Source organism: Porcisia hertigi, chromosome 36 (genome assembly GCF_017918235.1).
Source record: "Porcisia hertigi strain C119 chromosome 36, whole genome shotgun sequence".
Lineage (NCBI taxonomy): Eukaryota > Euglenozoa > Kinetoplastea > Trypanosomatida > Trypanosomatidae > Porcisia > Porcisia hertigi.
This window is the reverse complement of record NC_090595.1, coordinates 2,539,191-2,563,873: the sequence shown is the minus strand read 5'-3', so window position 1 is coordinate 2,563,873 and position 24,683 is coordinate 2,539,191. Positions and strand designations below refer to the sequence as shown.

The following is a 24,683-nucleotide window of genomic DNA, read 5'->3' as shown; positions in this document are numbered from 1 at the left end:
GCGAGACAGGCATACACAAGCACACACACAACACACGTGAACGAGCACCTGGTGGCCGTTGGAGGATTCACACGAAACTGACGCGGTCAAAGAACAGCGCTACTTTTCCGCAACCCTTGCTGTGTACCTTTTTTTTTCTGCTTTTGTTTTGAGAAAGGGGGGCGCGGGAGGGGGCGATGATGACAGGCATACACAGTGGGGGGAAGGGGGGACTTCCAAAAAAAAAAAATTTGGCGCGCGCGCCTGTGCTCCTAGACGCAAAAAGAGAAAACCCAATAGGTCAGGTGTGGGTGTGTATATATGTGTTAGTCGTCACAGCGGCACCAACCAGTAACACGGGTGATTTCCCCTTTCTTCTTATTCGCATAGAAACAAATAACCTCCGCAATGTCAGGCGTTTACACGAACCATCAAGACATCGCCGCTCCGCACACCGTCCCATGTGCTCAGCGTGACCCCTTCCATCCCCCCTACCGTCATGTTCTTGGGAGGGAACCCACTAAAGATGCTAATACTTGGCGGTGCAGGGTAGCGCGCAGTGTCCTCCGTGTACAGGAGATAAGCCAAGTAGTCCATGAGCTTCGACACCGGGGTTTCAGGACGAAGCTGCAGTGTGGAAGACGAACGCGGCAACCGGCAGCGCAGCCGAAAGACGGTGTTTACATCGTCGGGAGTCCCCTCCGGGACCATGTACTCATCCAGGGTTACCGGGGAGGGAGCTTCGACCTGGACTGCCTCGCCTATTACGGACAAGCTCGCGGCAGGAAGCGCTACACCAGTGATGCTCCGTGAAACGGTCGGGTGTGACAAATCCGTTTCGCTCTCTCCCTCGTCCACGTCTACAACAACCGGAATCGCCACGCTGGCGCCCACGGAGGTCGAGTCAGCGCTACCGCTACCGGCAACGCCAACTTCGTGTTGCGCCTCACCATCTGCGCTTGCAAACGGATCGTGCGGAGGATCGTGGTTCGTAATGAAGAGCATGATGGCATCTACCACCACGGCGCTGTCAAACTGACAGACTTCGGAGGAGATGAGAGGCAGTTCCTGCACCTTGAACTGGGTCACCGGATCGACCATGAACATGCGGGGCAGGTTGCTGTTGTCAATGTGGTACTTCTCGGCTAGGGCCATGCCGCGGGTGTGCGTGATGTTGATCTCGTAGCAAAAAAGACTGCCGCTGGTGAGGGAGCGCATGGCATCACTAGCCCAGATATCTCGTGTAAAACACTCACAGGGAAAGGAGTTGTCCACGACAGACACAACGACCCAGCAGTGTCGCGATGCAGCCTTCGCACACTCAGAGTCGAAGGCTGCTCGGTCGCTGCCCACTACGTAATTGGGACGGGCAAAGAGACGCTGAATAGCCTCGGCCGTCGAGGAGGCAAGCGCGCGCTGCCGTGGTGGCGTTGGCGGACGCTGAACGAGTTGAGGAAACGAATAGCCTTCCACTGGGTGCGATGCTGGCGATGGCGCGCTGATGGGCGAGCCTGTGTCGACGCTGGAGAAGTGCGAAGAGTCCTCTTGTGTACGTCGGGGCGAAGAGCGAGGATTGTCTACCTGAAACGCCACGACAGCAGCTTCCAAGTTGAAGTCATACATAGAGAGGTAGTTGATGGCTTGTTCCTCCGTGGACCCAGTGATGACCACGAAGTTAGCCACAACGTCAATGTCACTCATTTTTGCTTTGCGATCGTTCGCCGTTGGTGGAGAAGAGACGGAGCACGAGAGGTTAGATCACCTTTCTTGCAGTGTACGTGCGTGCGTACGTGTGTGTTGAGGGATATTCACCCCCGAAATGCAAAAGAAATGTATAAGTGCACTGCAGAGTGGCTGTGCGTACGTGCCGTCGTGTGCCGAGCCAGCAATGCCACGCTGCAGACGCTGTCCTCCGCGCTTATCTCTGCTCTACTCTAGCAGGCGGCAGCGCTCAATTTCCCCGCAGGCCACTGTGAGGCGTCGATCCGGGCGCAACAGCAAACAGCGAAATCGGAAAGGAGTGAAAAACGCCGTGTGTGTGTGTGTGTGTGTGTACAATTCTTCTTCCTCCCCCCCCTCACCAAATAAACGATACTTTAAGCAGCAACAACGAAGAAGGGAGGAAAGGCGCGGCGGCAGCGCAGTAGATCAACCGAAAAAAAACGCAGCCGTATGCGCTGAAAAAGCTAATGGAAGTGTGTGTGGGTGTGTGTGTATGTGAGAGAGAGAAGGGGGTGGGGGGAAAACAAAAAGGAAGGGAAGCGGAATGACAAGAAAGGAGTACAGGAGACTGGAATAAAACTTAAGTGCAGCGGCAGACCTGCACCCTTGAGACTCGCGGACCCTCCCGGGCCACTGCCAGAACTGCGGCTCGTGATCGGCGCACTCAGGTGCCCCCCAATCATCAATACAAGCACACCTTCTCAGGAAGAGAAACCAGAGATGTCGGACAGTGCTCACGGGGCCGAGTGCCTCCACTGCGGCTGGCCCGGCGTTGACTGTCGGAGCAGCACCAATCAACCACTTTGCGGAAAAACATACATTCCAGAGATTGATCCCTGGTGGGGGCGAGCGATCCAGACGCATACTCAACAAGCACTGTAGCATGCACATCTCTGCTTCCCTGCGCAGTGGGGGGAGGGGGGAGGGAGGCAAAATGTCTAAGGGACAAAAAAAAACGATCACTACAGATTGAACCAGGGAGAGTACAGTGCGAAGGTGCAGAGCGTGTGAATAGGGAAGACATCACCACTCTAGAGAAATAAAGCGACGGAGGCAAATAAGCCGGCCGACCAGAGAGTTTCTGGCGCTGTTCAACATACAACAAAAACGAGGTGCCTCAAAAGAAAAAAAAGGGGGGATTACGAGGCAAAGGGGCGGAGGGGTGATCGATGGCCCTGGTGTACATCAGTTGCGCTGCAAGCGAACTAAGTAAATCGAAAAAAAAGAAAACATCGCCATGAGTTGTGTCTGCAAGGTGTGCTCCCGTGATGAACTCCAGGGGGATGGCGGCGGTCCCCATGATGTAGACAACTACGCCTCGCAGCGAAGCGTCGCAAACCGCCAAGGCTCGGTGTAAAGAGAGAACAAGAAAGACCACCAGTGAAGACAACCATACGCATGTGTGTGTGTGTGTGTGTGTGTGTGTGTGTGACGCAAGCGCCCCATCCCATGTACATATGTATTCCGAGCAAAAACCTTGAAATATTTGGCGCACCCGCAAGTGCAGGGACAAGAGGGGAGGAGGGAGGGGAGGAGGAGGGGGGGGGGGCGTGATGAGGCAGGGAAATATAAGAGGCCGCAGATGGAAGATGAATCCTAATAAGGAAAGTCGGTGGTGCAGAAAGATTTGTCGACAACGTGTTGGGCGGAGGTCAACAATGTGAAGGGGTTCGCGCGTCAACCCCTGTATTCGCCCATTCGCGCATACGGAAAAAAGCCGGGTGGACTTTCGATGGTAATCAAACAAAAACAATCTCGGCGCCGACACGAATAGCATCATCGCTCACGGCCCCTGCGCATCCACGGGCGTAGCAGCAGTGAGTTGTGCATGTAGTGAAGCCCTCTGCTGGACCTCGTCCGACCCTAGGGCCAGACGCTGTTTACACTCCTTGCGCACCAGAATGCGGAGCAGGAAGAATACGCGCTCCTGCACCAGCATTGTACGCTGGTGCTGCTCCTCCTCCTTGAGCTCCGACTGAAGAATAAAAGGCCGGTAAAAGTGCGCCTCCAGCAGACGCCGTGAACGAGCTTCGTCCTCGCAGAGACACAGGTCGCAGTCATCGTAGCGCATATCCCATAACAGCGCCAATCGATCGCTCCACTCCTGCGCCTGTGTCGCGTCCACGTTGGCCACGGCGAGCTCGACACACGCACGCGTCAGCGATCGTCGAACGTACGTGTCAAGATAGAAAAAGGAAAGACAGGGTTTGAACAGCTGCGTCGCCGCCGCCTCCAGCTCCTCGAGCTCCACCGCTGCACGTCCCTGCACCTCGAGCGCTGCCACCTGCTCGCGTAGCGCCAGCATGCGCTTGCACTGCACTCGTGCCGCGCGCCGTCTCCACGCACGTTGAATGCGTAGTGCGAAGTCGTCCTCACTCATCTCCTCAGACGTGCGGCCCCACTTTTTCATCGGTGCCTCAGGCCTTTCCGAGTCCTGCCAACAGATGAGCGCCTCGGAACTGCTGATGTTACGGCGAACATCAGTCATCTGAGATTCCTCGCTGCTCACTAGAACCCCAAAAATGATCATCTGTAGTGACTCGATGTGCTCCCGCCCACGCGGCTCCTCACGCTGGACGAGAAGGTCCAGCTGCCGCTGCACCGCCTCCAGCTGCTCCTTCCGCATCTCCATCATCAGTGTGTCAAGCTGACGGCGCACATGTTCCATGTGAAGTCGCTGTGCGATCCGCTGCGAACGCAACTGACGATCTTCGCGATGGCGAGCCAAGTCCTCACGGAGCCTTTGCCGCGATACCGCCCGCCCAATGGTGCCGTCTAGTAGAGCTCTGTACCATACGCTGATCGATTTCACAGCACTGCGGCGCACGATAAAATCGTGCAGTGGACCTGAGAAGAGATCGAATAACTGCAGTTCCGTGAAAGCCCACGATGTGGCCTCCTCGCGTAGTATGTCGGCGCGGCTTTCTGTCTCTTCAACACAGATGGCCTGCTGATGCACCTTGTTGAGCTCGACTTGGCGGCGATGTGTAAGCACGGACGCGTATAAAGCGCACTGAGCGGTGGCCATGCTCTCGAGCAAGCCGATAGCAGCCGTCGCCTCCGCCCGCTCAATGCCGCGCCGTATTGGGTCATTCATGACCTCGGTGCTAAGCAGCTCAGCAACGGCTTCCGCTAGGTGCGCGATGCACGACATCATAGCACACTCATGATGATGCCGGATCCTCTTCTCTGCCAGCTCTGCGAAGGCGACCCGAGCGCTCTCCCATTCGGCCTCGCGCGTCTCGTCGTTGATGCGATGCACCTCGCGCTCATCCAGCTGGATGCTGAGCAACTGGCTCCACGAAGCCCGCTCTTGGTGCCTTGTAGACACGCGACAAACCCTCTCCTCCTCCGCTGTGGCATCCTTCCGCCTAATGATATCGACCAGCGCCACGTTCGTGGCAAACAGCGCCTCTCGCTTTAACTCTTCCTCCACCTCCTGCACCAGCCGCATCTCGTTCTCGCCCTCCACGAGGCCCGTGAACAGCGGTGCATACACCTCCTCGACATGCAGCACGCGCTCTCGAGTGAGAACCTGGCGAGCGAACTCTTGTTGTGCCAACAGCGCAGTGCGGTAGCCAGACTCACTGGAAAAGAGCGCGCATCGCTCACGAAGGTGTTGCTGCGCCTGCTCCTCGGACAGCCGTGCCTCCTCAGCGGACAAGACGGCCTTGAAGGACTGAAATACCGCCGTGCCTCTGGCGATTTTTCTCACGTTGCGGGAGTCCCTGATTTCGCGCCCCAGTATCTCGTGAGTATATCGCCATCCAAGGCGCCCACGAAGAGAGAGGCGGAATGCATTTTGCAACACCCGCAGAGCTTTCCTTTGTGTGGGGTCTACACTCACGAGCGACAAAGCGCGCAGCTGAGCGCTGGCTCGGGTTAAAGTCGATGAGAGGCTCTCGAGATACAACCGCTGCCGATAGTTGCGCAAACTCGACTCTTCGTTGAAGACTAGACGCCGGCGAGCCACCGCCTCTACCCTCCACACACGCAAGTCGAGGGCAGCCATGCAGCGTCTTTGCAGGGCAACGATGATGCAAACGTGTCTCAACTCCTCATGCGCCTGCCACACAGCATTGAAGGACGCGCGCTCTTCCCCTTCCATCTTCTGTCGCGCAGCGTCCTCCTCCTCCTCCAGCATCTTCAACAGCGCCTTCGCATTTTGGTGCAACGCGGGGGTGACGGTAGTGAGCGCTTCAACCTCCTCCTGCAAGACGAGCTCGCGCTGATGTCGCCAGTAGAGGAGCCGCTCGAGGTGCATGCGGCGCCGCTGCCACTCGAGCACCACCTGCATTTCCTCATCAAAGCTCTGGTACATGGCAGTGCGGCTTCGTTGCTCGGCACTGATGAGCTGCTCACGATGCCTCATGGTTTCGTCGAATAGGGCGACGCAATCTGCGATGCCGATGGTGTTGCGGCGTGGCGCCTGCGCGCTGGATATCGGTGGCAGGACTAGGACGGATGTTCGACGCGTGTTGTCATTGCTAGAGGGGCTGGAAAATGTTGCCATGATGTTTTTGGACCAAATGCGGCTGTCTTGCGGGGTTGCAGCCAATGTGCCGATGGCGTTCAGCGACGCACCGTGGCGCCGCTGCACGTAACTCCGGAGTACGCGGCGCGCCTCGTCGCTGGAGACGCTAGTGCCAGACGGTGGCAGCGACGGAGTCGGTGAAGCCTCTCGAGCGCTGATTGAGGAGGACAACCCTGCGCCCTCACGCGCCGCTCTGGACTGAAGGGGCGTTGCCGTTGACGAAGGCGTCGGGGTCACAGGTATCATAACAGTCACCAAAGGTGCCCTCGCTGCTGTATCTGCTGGCGCTGGGGACTGCGGCCCCCGGCGGTGCCGAGGTGCTGCCGGGGTCAGTTGGAGTATGCGGTTCAGCTGCAGCTCACGGGCCTTCATGGCCCTCTTGCCCTCCTGAACCTCCAGCGCCAGTGGTGACTCATTGTACATGAAGTAACTGAGGCGCTCCTGCTCGTGCACTATGGCATCCCGCTGCTCCGACTCTTCTCGGCGCAGGAGATCTATGGATGGCTTCAATACGAACGTTACATATTGCACGGCCATCATCTCCAAAATGACATGTTGGTCCCAACTCTCGTAGGAGATAACGCACTGCCGCCCCGCTGTCTCGAGCTCGCACAAGTAGGCGTACTTCTCCTGGAAGGTGGGCAACTGATCGAGAGGCGATGGGGCGGCATGGCAATAGAGTTCTAACTGTCTTGCCGTGCCCGAGTGCACCGCTGAGCCGTCTGCGCTCCTCTGGCCATCCTCCACGGCATGCCGGAAGAACACGCGATCCGCCACACCCAACATCTCCCACCTGTGAGCCTCCGTGAAGCCAGTCGACGAAGACGGTAATTCTGTGGAGGCCTCTGTGCCGACCTCGGCAGCCATTCGATGGCCATCGGCGCCTACATACGTAGGGCCGCTCCCCAGGGCGGCCGCTGGAAGAATGAGCCCTGGGTCTCTCTCTCGATCGGACTTGTGAAAGAAAGGAGCGGCACGTAAAAACTTCATCGCCTGGGGTTCTCGTGGACGAACTATCGAAGGCAATTGCGACGGTTGCACCAGAGGGCGCAGTTCCGCATGTGACGTGTGCGCAAAGCGATCTTCGATGTGAACCAGGACCTCCTTGTACGTGCTGCTCTCGGCCACGCCGCACACAATGTGCTGAACGCGGAGACCAGCCTCTCGCCGGAGGTTCTTGCGATTGATGCCTTCCTCGGTAGCCGCCGTCGTTGGCGCGGGGTACGACAACGAAAGAGGTAAGACTTTATGTACATCTGCGGCTGTGGCCACATATTCCCTGTTGGGCGTCGCCTTGCTAATAGAGGAGGAGCGAATATGCGGAAGGGGCTCCATCGTGTCCTGGGAATGTGTGTGCTGCTCGCGGGTGTACGCGATTGTGTGACAAAGACAGGAAACGTGAAGACGCGCAGAGAGCACGAGAAGTACCAGCGCCAGTAGCCAAGAGAAATGAAAGGCACAGGGGAAGGAGAAAAGAGGGCGATTGTGAAACGTCGGTTACAGATGAGCGAACAGGGGAACGCCCAAGTCGTCTTCGAATGGAGTCTCGCTCTCTCTCTCTTTGTAACGATGCTGGTCCAAGAAGGCCCCCTCCGTCTGGAGAACACACTTTCCAACAAAGTCACACACACCCACACGCACGCACTCATATAAAATACGAGCAAGGTCGATCGTTCCTTTGGGGGCTTCGCTTCCGCCGCACCACGTCGTATGATGGATGGAAGTGAAGCACACCAGGAGAGTAAAAAAAAAGGTAGATACGGCATTGCCGTGAGCGAGTACAGTTACCCGCACAGACACGTGCAAATACACTGGCACGAGGGATATACAGGCACGCGGTGCCCAGGAGACCTCACATGAAGTGCTCAAGAACAAGTGAGCACCCCTCACAGACGGATCGCAATTCACTATTTCACTGTGTGGTTGGCACCGCACGGCGCAGGATCGGAGACGGTCAACAAACTCAATTCGCATCACCCCCCCCCGCCCACCTCATATCTCCTCAGTACCGGAGCAGGGAGAGGGAGGGGTGAGATGGGGTGGGGTGGGGTGGGGTACGAAACCCTGTGCGGCCGAAAAAGAATTTAATCCCTCTTCCCTTCACGCCCAGGCTAAGCGACATGAAACCGCCCTTTGCATTACTCATGGAAATGAAGACCCGTTTGGGATTCGTTTTTTTTGGGGGGGGTGAGGGGGGGTGAGTGTTTGTGTACGCACACCACTAAATAATAAACGCAAGAAAAACGGGCAGTAACGCATCGTGACTACACAACACCGACATTCCTTTCTCCCCCCCCCTCCCCTTCTCCGTCGCCCATGCACAGAAAAACAAGGGGAGAAAAACACGAAAAAACGGACAAGAGCGTCACAAGGAAGGGGAGATCGGCGGCGGCAGCATACACAAATGCAAAGAGACACACACGCGCACACAAGGGCCTCACTGACTCTGTGTGCGTCTGTGTATGAGTGGATCGAAGTCCACCCCACTCACACCCACCCACCCCTATCTCCCCTTCCTGCGCCATGCATCACCATTTCGGAGAGGCCGGCCACCGCTGATCCCGAGGCTCCCTGACCTCTTGTTTGACGGTAGGAGATTGAAGCGCTCGGTGCCATGAAGGGGTCTCGGTCAATGTCGCCTGTCTGTACACGCGACGTGCCTCGTCTAGAGTGCAGCCCATCTCTTGCGCTTTGATGGGCAACACATTTTTCTCAAACCACGCCCACTTCTCGTCGGCTGCCTTGAGGTATGCCGGCTCGCCCGTTTCCTTCCACCAGGACATCGTCTCGACCCACCGAAGCCGATTCACATGCAACTCGCTCTCCTTGTGTGCCTCGTAGTCTTGCTTGTAGCGAAATCGTACATGGCACAGCGCGCAGCTGGGCTGATCGCCAAAATACCAAATATCTTTGCCGTTGTGCGGCACGCGTGTGCTGTGCCGATCGATCCATTTGCTTTTCTTTCGAATCCGTATTAGACGGCCGCTTACAGACGCCGTGCTGCTGTTGATAGTCGTCACCTCCGCTAGCAGCGTGCGACCGGGTCGGAGCATGGTGCCGCAGCAGAACCGACCTGGTTTGTGTTTCTTTCACCTCACCGAGGGTGCGCGCGTTAACTTGCAATTATTTTCGCTGTGTGTGCGCACCGCTCCTGTGCGTTTTCGCACAGTCGAATGCACTGCGGGTGGGCCCGCACAGCGTTGTTGAAAAACACACACATGCACATGCACAATTATCGTGTGTGGGGGTGTGGGTGTATGTATGTATGGGAGGAGGAGGAGGAGGAGAGGAGGAAGGGAAAGAGGCAGCATACGATGATGCAACACAGATGGAAAAGGAAAGGAGGTTAAAGGAGAGGCGTTCATGACAAATACAGTTGAACATACACGTCGGTGTGCGGCATAGCGAGAATGAGAAAGCGGTCGCGAGACAAGAAGCACCGCGCCATTATGCCCTAACATTACCGTGTCACCCAGGGAAACCAGAGTAGAGGAAAAGCAAGTGGAATCGAGAGCCACTAAGCGACAGCACAAGCCCTCCTTTTCTCGACCCTGTTGCTGCACAACTCAATGGACATCCCACACCCATGACGACTATCTCATCAGGGCGCCAACGATGGCATAAAGTGCGACGGTACTCCTACGCAGGCTTCATGTGCCAGTGTACCGATGTATACTATAATTGGTAGCGATCAAGCAGCAAAGACAACCAATCTGTGAGACGAGCGCAGTAGCCCCAGAGAGAAAAAGATTAAGCGAGGGGGTGGGGGATGGGGGACGGGGGGGAGGAGGGGGATTCCTCAGTGTTGTTACACTGTGTAATTGGTGAGATGAAAACGAAGAGGGGAAGGACAGGAGGGAGGGGGCGGGGGTTATTACACACACACAGAGACACACAGACATACACAGACACACACAGACACCTGTGTGTATAATCACCACAAGTAAAAGGCAAATGCGTAGCACACTTTAATAACACCGAGAGAGTGAAAGGCAGAGACATCAAAACACCAAAACGACAGACAAGCGAATACGTAAAAATAAAAACGGAAAGGGGGACACAAAGCGCCGGGAGAGGGGGAAGGAGGGGAGGAGGGGGGGGGAACGAGACACATAAGTATAAATCGACAGCACACCGCACAAACACCAGACGCTGGGTCAAAAGCGGTGCACTCGCACAAAGATATGATAACGGAGTTTGGGAACTAGAGAGCAAAGAAAGCTGCAACAACAACAAAAAAAAAGTGCGTCAGAGCCTCGCACCACCGCCCTTGGAGGGCCCCCTCAACAACGAGAACGAGACACCTGCCCTCTAGGATAGCGGACTATACTTACCGAGCCCCTCTTCCTCCCTCCTCCCTCTCACAGTCTCTTAACTTGATGCGTACACACGCACGCCTGGTGACAAGAAAGCTTGAAACCCCTGGGAGGGAAGCGTGAAGAACCAAAAGAAAAAGGAAAAGTGTACCGCTATGCACCTTAGTCTACAAAGGACGCATAACTCAGCTCTGTATGAAGAGGCGAGGCACTGCACCTCTTTTTGTGTGTGTGTGTGCACCGGGGGGGGGGGGGGGGGTACTCTCCTCACTTTTGCTTTTCCGTACACTCATAACGCATCCACCTTTGTTATGTGTGTATATATGTATGTATATATACGTGTGTGTATGTGTACAAACGAAAAAAAAAACGATTCAAGAAAAAAAAATTGAGGGAGAAAGACGCATAAAAAGCGAGGGGAACACAGACCGTTCGCGAGAATGAGGACCAGGAAGGGGAGGATGGAGGAGGGATAGGGCTGCACACCCACTAGAAGCTGGGGAATAGATGTTTTGAGAGAAAAGGGGGGGAAGAGAGAGGGTGGAGTGCGTGTGGGTGTGCGTGTATATATGAGAGAGGGAGGGAGGGAGGGAGGGGAAAGAGGCTTCGCGTGAAGACGCAGACGAGTATCACAAGACACGAAAAATAAGGTGTTCGGAAAAGAGCAAAATGCATATAAAGACAGAAAAAAAAACTCTTTGAAAAGCAGACATACGGAGACACACAGGCGCCTCACCGCCCACCACTGAGCGCAGCACGCGGGGAGCCTGAACGCGGGGAAGAAAAAGATATGGAGGGGGGGGGGTGCAGACCGCTACGCGCGATACTGACTGTCTGTCCATAGAGAAGTCACAAGCGCATGCCCTACGGGCTCCAGGCAGCAAAGGAAAGCGAAAAAAGGGAAGCAAGAGGATGTGCACATCAAGCAGTCGACAAGAAAGAGAAAGGGAAATGGGCGCGGTAGAAAACTGCGCGCAGTTGGGTGTGGGGGGGGGGGCGCTCTGTGAGCACGGACTCTACAAGCAAAGAGCAGTTACCAAAGGAAAAAACAACTAGTACAGTCATCTCAACGGACCCATCCGGTGTGGTTGTTAGATGGCATGCGCACGAGTATACATGCGTCATGCATGTACACACACAGTTTGTGTATATGTATGTATACGTAGAGAGCTGTCAATTGGGTAAGGGGGAGGAGGAGGAGGGGGGGAAGAAAAAAAAGGGGGGGAGGGGGAAGTGGGGCATGAGATGAATGGAGGGAGGGGGTTTGGTTGGATACATAAAAAATCGCCTATGTTTAAAGAAACGTGTAATCGAAAAAAAAACAGGGAAAATGTATCAGAGAGAGTTGAAGTAAGGGAGTAAGCGGGGGACCTCAAGGCCTAGACAGCGATGGGGTAGAGGTGGAGAAGCGAAGCAAACACACGCAACCAAAAAACAAGACAGTAAATGAAGACGCAAGCACAAACGTCGTTCCAAGAGTCAAAAACAAGGCATTTCACGAAAATGAGGTGCAGGGGCTACACGAAGCGCAAAGAGAACAGGAGCAAGTATGCCTGCTTTGTTTGTGAGCATTCCCACGAGCGTTTATATCATCATCATCATCATCATGACCCGAGAAAGATACACCAGAAGAAAACCAAACAAGAGCGAACCCGGCCAATGGGCCAAAACAGAGAACGAGAGAAATGCAAAAAGGTGTCTCCTGCGTATGGTGTGTGAATTAACGAAAAGAGGAGAAAAAGTGAACAGAGGCGGCGCACCTCGCCCCAACCTCCTGACAGCGCACCCGTTCACCGCTCACTGCGGCGCTAGACCCTCTCCCCACCTACACACACACACACACACAAACGCATGCCCGCACCAGAGCGAGCTCCGAACTTCTGCATACGTGCTAAAAAAAAATCCAAGAGCTTAGAGAGAGAGAGAGAGGCATGCAGACACACACAGACACAGACGGACAGACACGAGTTCACGGACTGGAAACTGAAACCAAAAGAAGCCGCGGGAGTGTCAGCAAAAGTGGAAGACGCACGTTTTTCTCCTTGTCAGACATGGGCACAGACTACTTAGCGATGACGCCAGGGCCACGATTTGGTTTTTGCAGGGGATAACTCAGACGCCGACTTGCACGAAGATTTGAGTGACGACAAGCGAACACGGCCGCCGCCGTCCGCCTTTAGCTCCTCAGACGGAGGCGAGGGTTTTGAGACCCGTTGCTGCGTCAGCGCCTTCGCCCCACGCGCCCTTGGTGACAATAACATTGGAGTGGCAGAGTTACAACAACCACCGAGCGCAATTGTCGCGTCCCCGGCAGAGAGACCGGGCATAAACTGCACGTGTTTACATCTGTCCTTCTGTCCCTCATGTCGAGTGCTAACTTCCTGGACAGAGACAAGCGGTTTAACACATTTTCGAGAGTCCAGCGAGGGTCTAGGGGACCGCCGCGGGTGTGGACTCAGTTGCTGCGATACCCTACTGACTTTCTCCTCCTCTTGCACTTCCTCGACTTCGCTGCCACGGCTGTCTGCCAGCTCGCTCATGGAGGAGTCCCAGTACGAGAAGCCGTTGAAGTCTGCGACACTGCCACGCTCGCCTTCGCACGGCTCCTCTCCAGTGGGGCCTTCGTGGACGCATCGCACTGGCATCTTAGTGCCCTCGTGGGACTCTTGCCCAGCTCCGCTGGTGCGCGCACATCCTCCTAAGGGCGTCGACGATAGCCACATTGGAGGCGCTGCCCCAGGAAGAGCCTCCGGGGTAGTGGAAGTACCAGAGCCAGAAGCAGGGGCAGGGACAGGGACGGGGGCAGGGGCGGGGGCAGGGGCAGGGGCAGGGGCAGGGGCAGCACTTGATCCTTGTCGGTCGTGTTTACCTTGCTGGCTCCCCTCAGCCTCACTCCAGCTAAGTTCGGGGGTGCTGCTACCGGCGCGCGTGATAGGACGCGGCGATGGTGAGGCAAACTCAGTGCAGCTCGTCAACTGCATCACCGGCGTCACAATGTGGTCTGGTGGTGAGTCGCCAGATGCGATCGATGTCGAGAAGAGGGATGGGTTGATCAAACTTTCGCTTGGGCTGCTGCTTCGGCCGGCGGAGCACTGGTTGTACACGAGCGTATTCTCTCGCAGCCTGCTGAGCTGCTCCGTGGCAGTAAAAGAAGCTGTGGAACCAGTCGACGCGCCCAGCAAGGAGTATCGCCCCGTGAGCGGGGAATCCTGCGTTGCGGAGCTGCGCTCAAGGCGGGTCGCTGAACCTGGCTCGACGTCCGGCGACGCCTGCAGCACCCCATCGTCGGCGATAGTTGCTTTGCGGGCGCAGGCAGGGCTCGCGGTAGACAGTGGTGGGCTCGTCCAAGTCGATGAATCGCCGGAACCGGCAAAACACGAGGAGTTTTGGTTTTTGCTAGTCGCGGTCTGCACCGGTTGGCTCTCAAGGGTGTCGTCTCGGCCCGCGCTACTCGTCTTGGTCAACTGAGATATAGACTTGTCGACGCTGCACCGCTCGCTGGAAAGAGCGCTCGCAGCAGCGGCAGCGGCCTCTCGGGGCATCGCTGTTGATACTGTGGCGCGCACAGTCCGGGATAACAGGTGTGGGCCCTCTCTTCCGGAGGGCAGCAGTGACACCGCGTTGCTGCGGAACGAACGCCGTCGGTTGGGCGCAGAGGACAAGTCGCAATGAAGGCCGCTCGGTGGATATCGAGCACGAGAAATCTCCATGCCACCCGTAACCGATATGAATGACCTTGAGCTCAGGACCGACGGTCTGCGAAACAGCGGGTGCCGCAGCACCGCTGAGAGCGGCAGTCGCTGTTGCGGCTCTCGCACCAGCAGCTTTGTGCAGAGCTCCACCCACTGATCGTACGCTGTCTCCGTCATGCCCACACGCTGTGGGACCTCCTCCAGGGCTGGAAACGACAGCGACGAATGCAGAATCTCGTCGAACGTGTCGCTGATCGTCGCTGCGGCGAACGGCAGGCGGCCAAAGATGACCGAGTAAAGCACCACTCCGAAAGACCACGCATCAGAATCGTAGCTGCACGTACTGTTCATGATGAGCTCCGGTGCTGCGAAGGCCGGGGTGCCGATAGCTGACCGGTTTTCTTTGAGCCGACCCTCCACATCTACCCCAGCGGCCAGGAACATAGACGAGTCTGGCAGGAAAGACACCTCCGTCACCATCTGCGACAGGTTCGCGTTGTGCCCCATCACGTAAGGGCACCAAGGTGGGCGATCCGTCGTGCTCAAGGCTGCCCAGCTGTCACCCTCACCGCGGGAAGACTTCCAGCGGTTATGTGGCACTAAAACACTTGTGTTGAGCCCCTCCCCCCCGGATGGGAATATGGACACGTGCGACGTCGAGAGATGCGCCGGCTTCTTTGAGATCAAGACGCTCTCACCGAAGTCAGTGAGAAGGATGTTGTCGGCCTCAGTAAGAAGAATGTTGTCCGGCTTCACGTCGTTGTGCACAATTCGCTGGCGGTGCACGTAGATGAGAGCCTCTGCGAGCTGGTGCAGCAAACGAGTGCATCGAGAGAAGGGACGCACGACGTCACATGGTGCGCAACCGAGCGTGGTGTCAAAGCCATGCATCACGGTAAGAGGACCGTTTTCGGCGTACGTCATGACGAGGTGCACCGAATCTTCCTCCTCATCGTCGATCACCTCCTTCAGCCGCACAACATTCGGGTGGTTGCGCACGCGCCGCATGATGCGGATCTCCCGCTCTACGGGCGACAGCTCAGCCGTAGGCGTTGAGTTGAGAGACCTGCTGGTGCCGTCGGCGCCGGCACTCCCACACCCCTTTGCCGACCTTATCACGGTCGCATGCGGCGCAGTGTCGCCTCCGTGGGGTGGTGTGCTGGGAGCCGTCGGATACTTGCCAGTACTTGTCAGTGGTGGCATTCTCTTAGCTCCATTATGGACTTCGCCGTCAGGGCTGCTGAAGGGCATGGCCGAGACGGACACAGTTGCGCTCGCCACAAACGGGATCACCGAGTCACTCGGGTGGCTTATAGTGGCCAAATGAACGAGCGACTCGATCGCCGACTCGCGCAGACTCACGTTCAGGCCGTCCTGCACGTCGTCCTGCCGCATCGTCGGAGAAGCTGAGTCCATGGCAATCGACAGCGGCCGCACGAGAGAAAGAGCGGCGTTGGAGATAGGGTTTCTGTCCCCGCGTGCAACGGCGCCTTCAGAGCGCGAGCCCCCCAGCAGCGGGCCGCCCAACGGCAGCGCCTCGCCCTCTGACGTGATCGTCGACGCCAGCAAAGAGCCCTCCGACCGCAGCGCCTCGCTGTCCGAGGCGCTCAACGACACCACGGGAAAGCGGCGGCCGATGGTCTTGCGACTGTTGCGTGTCACAGTTTTGATGGCGTACATCTTACAGCTCTTCCTCTCCATCGCTAGGTACACGCGCCCCGTCGCCCCGACGCCAATTAGCCTCGTCACATAGTAGTTGTTCACCACATCAATGCACGCCACACCGCTGCTGCAGCTGCTCGTACTCGTGCGACGGCCCCGCTCGAAAGCATCCTGTGGACGCACTCCAGTAGCAGCAGCCAACGGCCCCCTGGATAGTGGAGGCAGGTGCGAGTTCAAAGGTCGCGTTGTGGGTAGAAGCAGTGAGCCTTTGTCGCCGATTCGGCTCCTTTGTGTCCTTAATGCAGCACTCAGCTGGACGCTCGATACGGACGACACCGATGACGACGTGGAGGAGGAGACTTCATCGTATGGCAACACCTTCACCATCGAGAGGTTCTTGCGGTCAACGAATGGGCCTTGCGCGTTCATCACGGTGTACATGTCCCTCAGTAGGCCAAACAGCTCTAGGCAACGTATGAGCAGTCCGTCGAGAGCCGAGGCGCGGTCGCTGTCACTGATGTCCGCGCAGAGTATTCTTTCACGCGTCTGCTCCAGGTACCGGTGAAAGGTCTCGGTCACACCTGGCGGCGCCTCCGTGTCAGGTGCATGGTTGAGGCTGGGGGAGGTGCCATTCATCCGCGGGGGGCCAGCAGCCGGCGCCGTCGCCGGGCGATCCTCCTCACCCTCCTTGCAGCTGCTCCTTTCTAAACGTCCTGCCTCATCCGGGCGCCTGTGAGAGGCCTCGGACAAAACGCTCATGATGCTGACGTTGGCCACCTCGCACGTGATCGAGGCATCACATGACTTGGGAAAAGAAACCCCTGCTTTGCCTTGCTGTGGAGCACCAACTACGGGGGAGGGAAGTGGCACTAACTTCTGTGCACTCCCCGACGGCTGCTGCTGCTGCTGCTGAGAAGGTAGCGCCAGTGGCCGCTCCAGTACCCGCGGTTGCTCAGGGAACTGAAAGCCTTGAACAACCGCGTCTGCGTTGCTTCTTCTCGAAACCACTGCAGCAGATGCAACGCGATCGCCCGTGTAGTAACCTGGTAACCGCTCTGCGAAGTCGTGAAACCCTCTCAATCTTCCAAGGAGGACAGCCCGCTCCGTCAAGGTCAGCGGGCTCGCGGCATCGACAGAAAGGGGCGAGCCCGCAGTGCCGACTGCGTCCATCACTCGTGAACTACATGACGATGATGGCGTTAGGGCCGGCACACCGCGGTGCTCGGGGCCTCGTGGGTGCTGCCGGCGATGACCTGCACTCAGCGACACGTTCGACGGGGCTGTGGAAGATGTGGACAGAGTGTCTCGGCGATTCAAGCCAAGCACAGTAAGAGACACAGGGGAGTTAGGGCGTGGCGCTTGCCACGCCAGCGGTGAAAGAACACCTGAGTAGCGAAGCCCTGTACTGTTGGCCGCCATCGTAGAGTTCACATCGACACTGGAAGGCACGGGGCCGCACCGACCGTATGGAGGTGAATGCTGCGAGTCACCCATGTGCCGTTCAATGAGGGAGTGGGGGGTGGGGTGGGGGAGGGGGGAAGAGAAGGAAAGAGAGAGGATAATGACCGGTGATGGAGCACCCAAAATATTCGAGAATAAAAACAAACCAACAAAAAAGTGGGGCGGGGGCAGTGGCGGTGACGGGGGCGGTGCGGTCTTTTTTATGCACGCGATATGTAGAATCGAAAATTTGGGGACGGATCTGATGCGTTTGTGTACACAGCACTAGGCCAGAGGCGCAGCGGGCGGGCGGAGAGGGAGGGGGGCTACAACACTGAAAAACAAGAAAAATATGAAGCCACAAGACGAGAGCAAGCCGTGTGTTGAGGTTTGCCGTGTGTTTGTATATAAACATATGTGTGTATATGTGTATGTGATCCCCCTGTGTGCGTCTGGAAGACACGGGGGCGACACGGAGCGGGAGGCGGCGAATAAGCGAAAAGCGAGGGATAGACTGTGCAGGCGCTTTGGCCAGGTGAGTGCTTGTTAGGCTTCGCCTGCTTCGTTGTTGAAAGCGTGAACGCACACGACGAGACACAGGCGCGTACACACACGCGTGCGCGCCACTCATGAACGCAAACGAGAACAAGGAGGGAGAGATCGAATTTCCAAAATACCTCGGGCCGGAGACATGAGAAGGGAGGAGAAGGGTACGGTTGGAAAGCGGATTACATCACTGGTAGGGGCAGACGTGAATAGGGCGTAGCGAGGAAGACGGGATGTTCACCCTTCGTTGTGCGCATAAACATGCACATAAGTCATCGCCTGCACCACTTTGATTGAAATCTTGCGCTTTCCGTAAAGGTGCGCCCCGCCCGTAGAACGTCCCCCCCCCCTCTCAATTCGTGTTGGGATTCGGGAAGAGAATCACTGGTGAAGTGATGCCGCATTCGCAAGTCGCTCTCCACACACACACACACACACACACACAAAAACTGCCATCACGATGAGAGTTCAAGCGCGTGGTCCGTGACACTGACAATCATCCCGTAGCGAGTCCAACGCTTCACACCCGATCGTACGCATTTCGAAAGGCCTCCAAGCAAGTAGCCGTGTACCGGATGACGTATGCCTGTGAGTGTATCGGTTTGTGATCGTGTGCTGGGGGAGGGAGGAGCATGACACGAGGCCATGCGGTGGAAATTCACTCCAGAAGGAAGCGGAAGTGAGTAGAAATATATAGCAAAGTGGAAAAAAAAAGTCAGCCACCCACGACGGCGACGCTCATCGGGACACAGCACACGCCTCAAAGACGCACGTCCACTGATGCGCGCACTTCAAGCGCCAGACACCCACGAGAGCCCAACACTCAGCGTTCCATGTGGGTGCAACTTTTCTGAGACTTGAATGGTCGCCTGCGGTGAGCCCAGCAGCGGACGTAGCGCCACCTCCACCACACCGAGGTTAGCCTGCACGTCAGCGGCGCGCTCGTCGAAGACAACAAAACTGACCACGCCAAACGCCACAAACCGTATCAGGGACGGATCGACAATCACACGATGATCCACCGGCACCGCATCAAACACGGGATCCGTTGTAAAGGCACGATTAGTGGGGCGCACAACAGTGTCCCGCACGCAGTTGAGGGCCCCGAGCGGTGAAGTGGCTGTGTAAAACACGTAGGGCTGAGGCGCCGTACCTGCTCCTGCAGAGGGGGCTAGGCCCTCGGCGCGGAATACTTGAACGCGAAGGTAGCGCACGGTGCGCAGCGCCACCATGGCCGACTTGATCTCTGGCGCTGACAGTGTGAAAGTGGTCGCGCCGGCCCGTGGGTCGGAGAGAGGAGCACCTAACAAAGTGGGCAACACTAGACGAGCGCAGCAGAACTCAACCAGGATGCTCCCTACTGTGTGTCCCTCGCCATCGATGAGTCTCAGTGTGTCCTCCACCGGAGCCTCACGTGCACTGAGCAGCGCTGTTCCCGGTAGCTCTGCCATGGCAACCAATCGGCTCGTCTCTCCAGTGGCGCAATGCAGTTGGAAGCAGAAGGTCGTCTGCTCGATGGTCGCCAGCGTAACAGCATCCCTTGCGAGACCTTCATATTGGAAGCGTACGTCCACAACGTCATCGAGAGCGCGCAGCGTGGGCCCCATCATCGACTCATAGTCGGCTAGCCCGTCTAGTGTGAAAAAGAAGGAGACGGGTGCTCGGAGATCCGCGATGCCCATGGAACGGCACATAGCCTCCTCTTGGCTCTGGAGACCGTGAATAGAAAAGGTGATGAGCCCCTCGGCGTCGAGTGCGTTCACTGTGGCGGCTGCTCTATACGCCTGGAGCTGCTGCTTGGCGAAAACAGTCTGAACATGCGTCAGACGCCCACGAAGGGAAATGCCCTCCTCCAGAAGCATGTCTCGCTCCTCACTCACCGTGCGCAACAGCGCACGAGACTGCTCCACCTGTTCAGCCATCTGTTGGCAGCGCGTCTCGGCTAGCTCTAGATCCATTGCAGCTGTGGCCAGAGCCTCGCGCAGTTGGCCCTGCTCCCAGTCGCTGTCCCACGCGAGGGCTTCGAAAAGATCAAGCGCGGCGGTGGCCTCATCCGTTGTGGATGTGCCGACAACAGCATCACCTTGAGAGGCAGTGGCAGCGCCTCCATCAGCAGGAGCAGCACCCCTAAAACCTATGCCCGGCCTCTGAGACGATATCCTCGATCCGCGTTTCTTGATGGCCGCCACTGCCAGGGCGCGATGCACATCGTCATCCGTGAGGTCTGCACCTGCCGCCGCGGCCGCAGCAGCCGTGTGGCCAGCGAACGCAACCTGCGCCGACAAAACACTCTTCTCCTTCTCTAGCTTTGCCACCTGGCCACGGTAAAGCTGGAAGTCTTCCTGTGTGCTCTCCAACCGACGCCGAACCTCGGCAAGATCGTGCTGGCTGTCGAGAAGCCTTCGTTCTATCTCGCGCCTCTCCCGCTCGGACATGTCCCGCATCTCCTGAACCTCACTAAGTCGGCTCTGGAACTCGAGGCGAACCGCCGCCTCTGTCTCACGCTGACACGTCTGCAGCGAACCAACGAGCCTTAGCAGTTCCTGTTCGAGATGCATGCTTTCCTCTGTCTTGCGTTGGAGAGCCAGCTCCATCTCTGTCATCGACCCGCATCGCGCTCGCAGCGACGCTACCTCGTGCTCTACCGCGAACAGGGCCTTCTTTGTCTCAGCATGGGCCGTATGCGCCGCCTTTAGCTCATCAATGAGTCGGTTACACTCACCCTTCAACGTCTCGACTTGACTCTGGGCATACTGAAGGCGGCTGTTCAGGAGAGCGGCCTCGCTCGCCTTCCGGTGCATCTCCCCCTGTAAGGTCGCCATCTCTGTCGGGCCTGGGCTGCTCGCCGTCACGGAGTGTAACGCCTGCTTCTCCGCCTCGAGTAGTCGCACCTTCAAGCTCAGCTCCTGTTTCTCAGAAGTAAGGGCATCGATAGAAGCGCGGTACTGAGCCTCCAGCAGCTGCTGGCCCTGTATGGCATGGCCTGCCTGCATCTCCTGCTCTTGCCGTTGTTGAACGAGTAGAGCGGTGTGAAGCTTCTCGCGAACCTGCTGAAGCTGGGAACGGAGCTGGGCTGACTCCTCCCGTGAGGCTGCCAAGGCAGCTGTCATGGTGTCACTTGACCTGGCAGTCGACATGCTTGGGGCAAGGGGAGCAGTAAGACGTGACGGAGCAGAAGTCGCAGCTGCCGCTCGCGCCTGCTGGAGTTCCAGCTGCGCGTGCGCGAGAGCTGCCTTGCAAGCCTCGAATTCCGCCTTGCTCACCTCTGGTGAGGTGGCGCCTGTGGCTTCCGTTAAACTGGCAAACTTCTTAGACGGCGGGGTCGCCGTCCTAGACGCACCACAGGATGTGCGCGCACGTTGAATCTGATTCAACTGGGGTAATCGTCCCTTTGATAAGGGAGTCGTGGAGGAGCCTGCAACCACTGCATCGACCGCGGTGTGGGGCAATACAGATGATGTCACCGCCCACGATGACGACGGGGAGGCAGAGCGCACCACGGCACTGTCCCCAATCACAGTGCCGTTCCCTTTTGCCCGATGCCAGTCCGCACAAAGGCGGCGAAACTGTGTCTGCAGCCTCCTGAGCTTCTCTTCCAAGTTATTCCTCTGCAGCTTCAAAGCGCTGTTCTCTTGCAGTGCACGCTGAAGGCGATCCTCAACGTCACGCTGAAGCGTCCCCCCTGTCATCTTCGTGGCACGATGCGCCAGGCGCAAAAGTTCAGTGCCTTGATGCGTGTGTTGTTGTCGTTCAGTCGTACAAAAATGAGAGTGCGATAACACAGGGGGGGTAAAGGGAAGGCGGATCGTGTCTGCGAGATTGCCAGCTGTGTCGTGTCTTCAATGTGGTTGTGCGAGTATGAGTGCGGGATCTATCTCGGGGGCTATCTAAAGTGCACATATATATATATATATTAATCTTTACAACAGAAATACACCTTTGGGGGTATCTATGATCGTGTTACGGTGCAAGAATGGGGGGGGAGGGGGGGGGGGGTAGAGAAGGTGCTCTGTTGCCACGCTGCCCGGAGTTCTGACTCTATGCCATGCAGGTGGATATGTCACGGAAGCCCTGACTGTGAAACAGTGGGCCAGACAGAGCGGGGTGTGGTGAGCACTGCACTCACCCCAGGAACTATTCAAGTTGGCAGCAGAAGGATATATAGGAAAAGGAGGAGAGAACAGGGAGGATGTGCGGAGGAGAGAATAGAACGACGAGCGATACTTGCACGTGCGTGAGAGCAGTTACGGCGACGCACATGCAATGTGCGCTGAGAAAAAAAAACGTGATGTTGCTTGTGTTCTCTCCCTCTCTCTGCTGTGAGATATATTTTTCTCTGCGTGTATCCAGTCTGTCATATACTGCATCGTATATGCGAAGTCAACCCCCCACCCCACCCCCGCACGCTCCGCCGCAGCGCTGTCAACGGAACCATCGTGTTTGGTACAAAATATGACAACGTTACGCGCGCATTACAGCAGTGCCCACTCGGTGGTCCGAGCGCGGTCCCTTAATCGAAGTAAGTCCACCCACACGATTTGTAAATGGCATTGCATATGCTCTATACCAATCAACACGTGGTACATCCTTCAGAGTCGCTCATGCTACCACACTCTATCACGCAGTGAGGAGGGGGGGGAGGGGGAGGGGGCACAAACATGTTCGCTGTCGCTGGTTGTACTGCCGCCACATGCCAATCAGCATCTGACCGCCGATATTTATAGTGATAAATCGTTTCAGCTTCCCCTCCGTCGTATGTTCTGGATGTTGTCCCCCGCCAGAAGCGGCTCGGTATTGGCAGGAGGGAGAGAGGGGGAGGGGGGAGGGGGGACAGGACTCTTCTCACCCCAGTGAGGTGTCCCTCTCTCTGCCCCCTCCCCCCCCACCCCCAATCATGTGTGGGAGAGAAGACCGTAGAACAGAAACACTGGCCGCAATTGATCACCTCAATGCCATTTGAGTGTCGTCACCAGATCACTGGGGCATCGGGTGGGGTCGCATGGAGATGGCCGAGCGATGATAGGACAGCCTCCTCTTTTCTCCTCCAACAGACCCGTAACGAGTGAGGGAGGAAACGATGACTAGCCTGAGCCGCTTTTTACAGAAGCTAAGCGCCATCTTGATGAAGTATTTGAATAGCGGTGGCAACGAACGGAGTGAAGGTGCAGGTTATGGGGAGGGGAGGGGAGGGGAGGGGGGGGGCATGGGGGAGGCAGACCCTGGCCTTGATAACCTCTTGCCCCAGTGTGCTCAAGCCAACGCGGATGTGGCCACACCACACGTGAACACTTCAGAACAAGCATCCCCTTTCTCTTGCCATCAGTGACGTGGGCGGTTGTACACGTTCACCCTCTCTGCCCATGAAGCATCCTGGGCACGGTTTTGCTGTCGTTCTTGTCGCACCTCCGCCATCTCTCTCGCTACAAGATCACGGTAACGTCTTTCCTCCTCGCGGATGAGAGCGGCGTTTGCGCGCTCCTCTTTAGTGCCGTGCAGCCGCCCGCTACCATCCTCCATCTGTGCGTAGTTGACCGAGATCACGCGATCGCGGAACACCTTCTGGTCCATGTCACGAATTACACGGTCGCTCGCCTCAAAGGTTTTGTACGAGAGCACCACGATACCACGAAAGTTGCCCACGGAATCAGACAGCATACGAGGCGGTGCAGCGAATTGGCCAAAGCTTTCAAAGAAGCGCGTCACGTCGAACTCAGTGACGCGATAATCCAGATTACGCACCACCACCTTGGCGCCCACCTCGTGCAGGCCAACCACCGCAGCCCCGCTCTTCTGGGAGCCCACAACACCACCCTGCGCCAGTTCAGTACTAGCATGGAAGACGCGCAACTCTTTATTGAACAGCTTCACGCGCGCTCTGTACAGGGCCTCGAAGCAGTACTTAGCGTCCTCGACATTCTCGAAATCGACGTAGCAGCGCGAAGCACGCTGTGGCATGCCATTGATATTCACCTCAGTAGGCCAGCTAATGTTCTGAATAGGCCCGAACTGCAAGCACAGCTCGTAAATGATGCCCTCATCACAGTGCTCATCCAAGTTGGTGAAGCTCACGCGCCGCAGATCCTCTCGCTTGTAAGTGGCCATAGTAGAGAGCGAACGGGTAAGAAATGCTCAGGCGCTGTGTTCCAGGGAAAGAGTGTGTGTGTGTGGGTGTGTGTGTGGGTGTGGGTGTGGGTGTGTGTGGGTGTGTGGGGGGGAGGGGGAGGGGAGGGGGCGTCTGTTTGCCTCACGCGCGGGTGCACGTGCTTCTTTTGTCGAAACGATCCAGTGCTTCGACCTGCTTGGTTGGCGGAGGGGAGGGGGAGGGGGATGGGGGGATATGTGAGATGATGATGCGAAACGTTTTCAATGGCATTAGTAACCCCAGAGAGTGGGCAGAGGGGGATATATATACACACACATGCACACATGCACATGCACAGCACTCTCCCAGCGCTCTCCAGGAGTCACACTACATTATTTTCCCCGACACGGCAGGTATTCATGTCCTCGGGGGGGGGGGGGGGGGGGAAGCTGGAGGGGGCTGTAAATGAGAACCAAAGGTACCAACGCCGATCCTCTCCTGTCGTCCCCCTACCACGCCGTTTTCAACCAAAAACGTGTATGTCACGCATAGGTACGGGGCAAGTCGACCTCACGAAGGCGCGGGCCACAGACCTTTGCCCCCCCCCCAACCCCCTTCTCACCCCAACATAAATCCTTTTGTCGCACAGCACCAATAAAACATATGTATATATAACACAAGGAGAGCCGTCGCACCAAAACGAAGACACC

At 57.0% G+C, this 24,683-nt stretch overlaps 6 protein-coding genes across 6 annotated transcripts; all 6 read right to left on the bottom strand.

Annotated features, from left to right (window-relative positions):
- Positions 1–390: 390 nt before the first annotated feature.
- On the bottom strand, positions 391–1,680 carry JKF63_00643 (uncharacterized protein; the record flags this gene model as incomplete). The annotated part of the gene is made up of 1 exon (XM_067896694.1): positions 391–1,680. The coding sequence occupies one exon, from the start codon at positions 1,678–1,680 to the stop codon at positions 391–393; it is 1,290 nt and encodes a 429-aa protein (XP_067752851.1).
- Positions 1,681–3,484: 1,804 nt separating this feature from the next.
- Positions 3,485–7,570, bottom strand: JKF63_00642 (uncharacterized protein; the record flags this gene model as incomplete). The annotated part of the gene is made up of 1 exon (XM_067896693.1): positions 3,485–7,570. The coding sequence occupies one exon, from the start codon at positions 7,568–7,570 to the stop codon at positions 3,485–3,487; it is 4,086 nt and encodes a 1,361-aa protein (XP_067752850.1).
- A 1,193-nt stretch (positions 7,571–8,763) lies between these two features.
- Positions 8,764–9,288, bottom strand: JKF63_00641 (uncharacterized protein; the record flags this gene model as incomplete). Its single annotated transcript, XM_067896692.1, has 1 exon — positions 8,764–9,288. One exon carries the CDS (start codon positions 9,286–9,288, stop codon positions 8,764–8,766), a length of 525 nt encoding a protein of 174 aa, XP_067752849.1.
- Positions 9,289–12,617: 3,329 nt separating this feature from the next.
- JKF63_00640 (uncharacterized protein) lies at positions 12,618–17,399 on the bottom strand (the record flags this gene model as incomplete). The annotated part of the gene is made up of 1 exon (XM_067896691.1): positions 12,618–17,399. One exon carries the CDS (start codon positions 17,397–17,399, stop codon positions 12,618–12,620), a length of 4,782 nt encoding a protein of 1,593 aa, XP_067752848.1.
- A 1,283-nt stretch (positions 17,400–18,682) lies between these two features.
- JKF63_00639 (uncharacterized protein) lies at positions 18,683–21,580 on the bottom strand (the record flags this gene model as incomplete). Its single annotated transcript, XM_067896690.1, has 1 exon — positions 18,683–21,580. The coding sequence occupies one exon, from the start codon at positions 21,578–21,580 to the stop codon at positions 18,683–18,685; it is 2,898 nt and encodes a 965-aa protein (XP_067752847.1).
- A 1,630-nt stretch (positions 21,581–23,210) lies between these two features.
- On the bottom strand, positions 23,211–23,993 carry JKF63_00638 (uncharacterized protein; the record flags this gene model as incomplete). The annotated part of the gene is made up of 1 exon (XM_067896689.1): positions 23,211–23,993. One exon carries the CDS (start codon positions 23,991–23,993, stop codon positions 23,211–23,213), a length of 783 nt encoding a protein of 260 aa, XP_067752846.1.
- Positions 23,994–24,683: the final 690 nt, after the last annotated feature.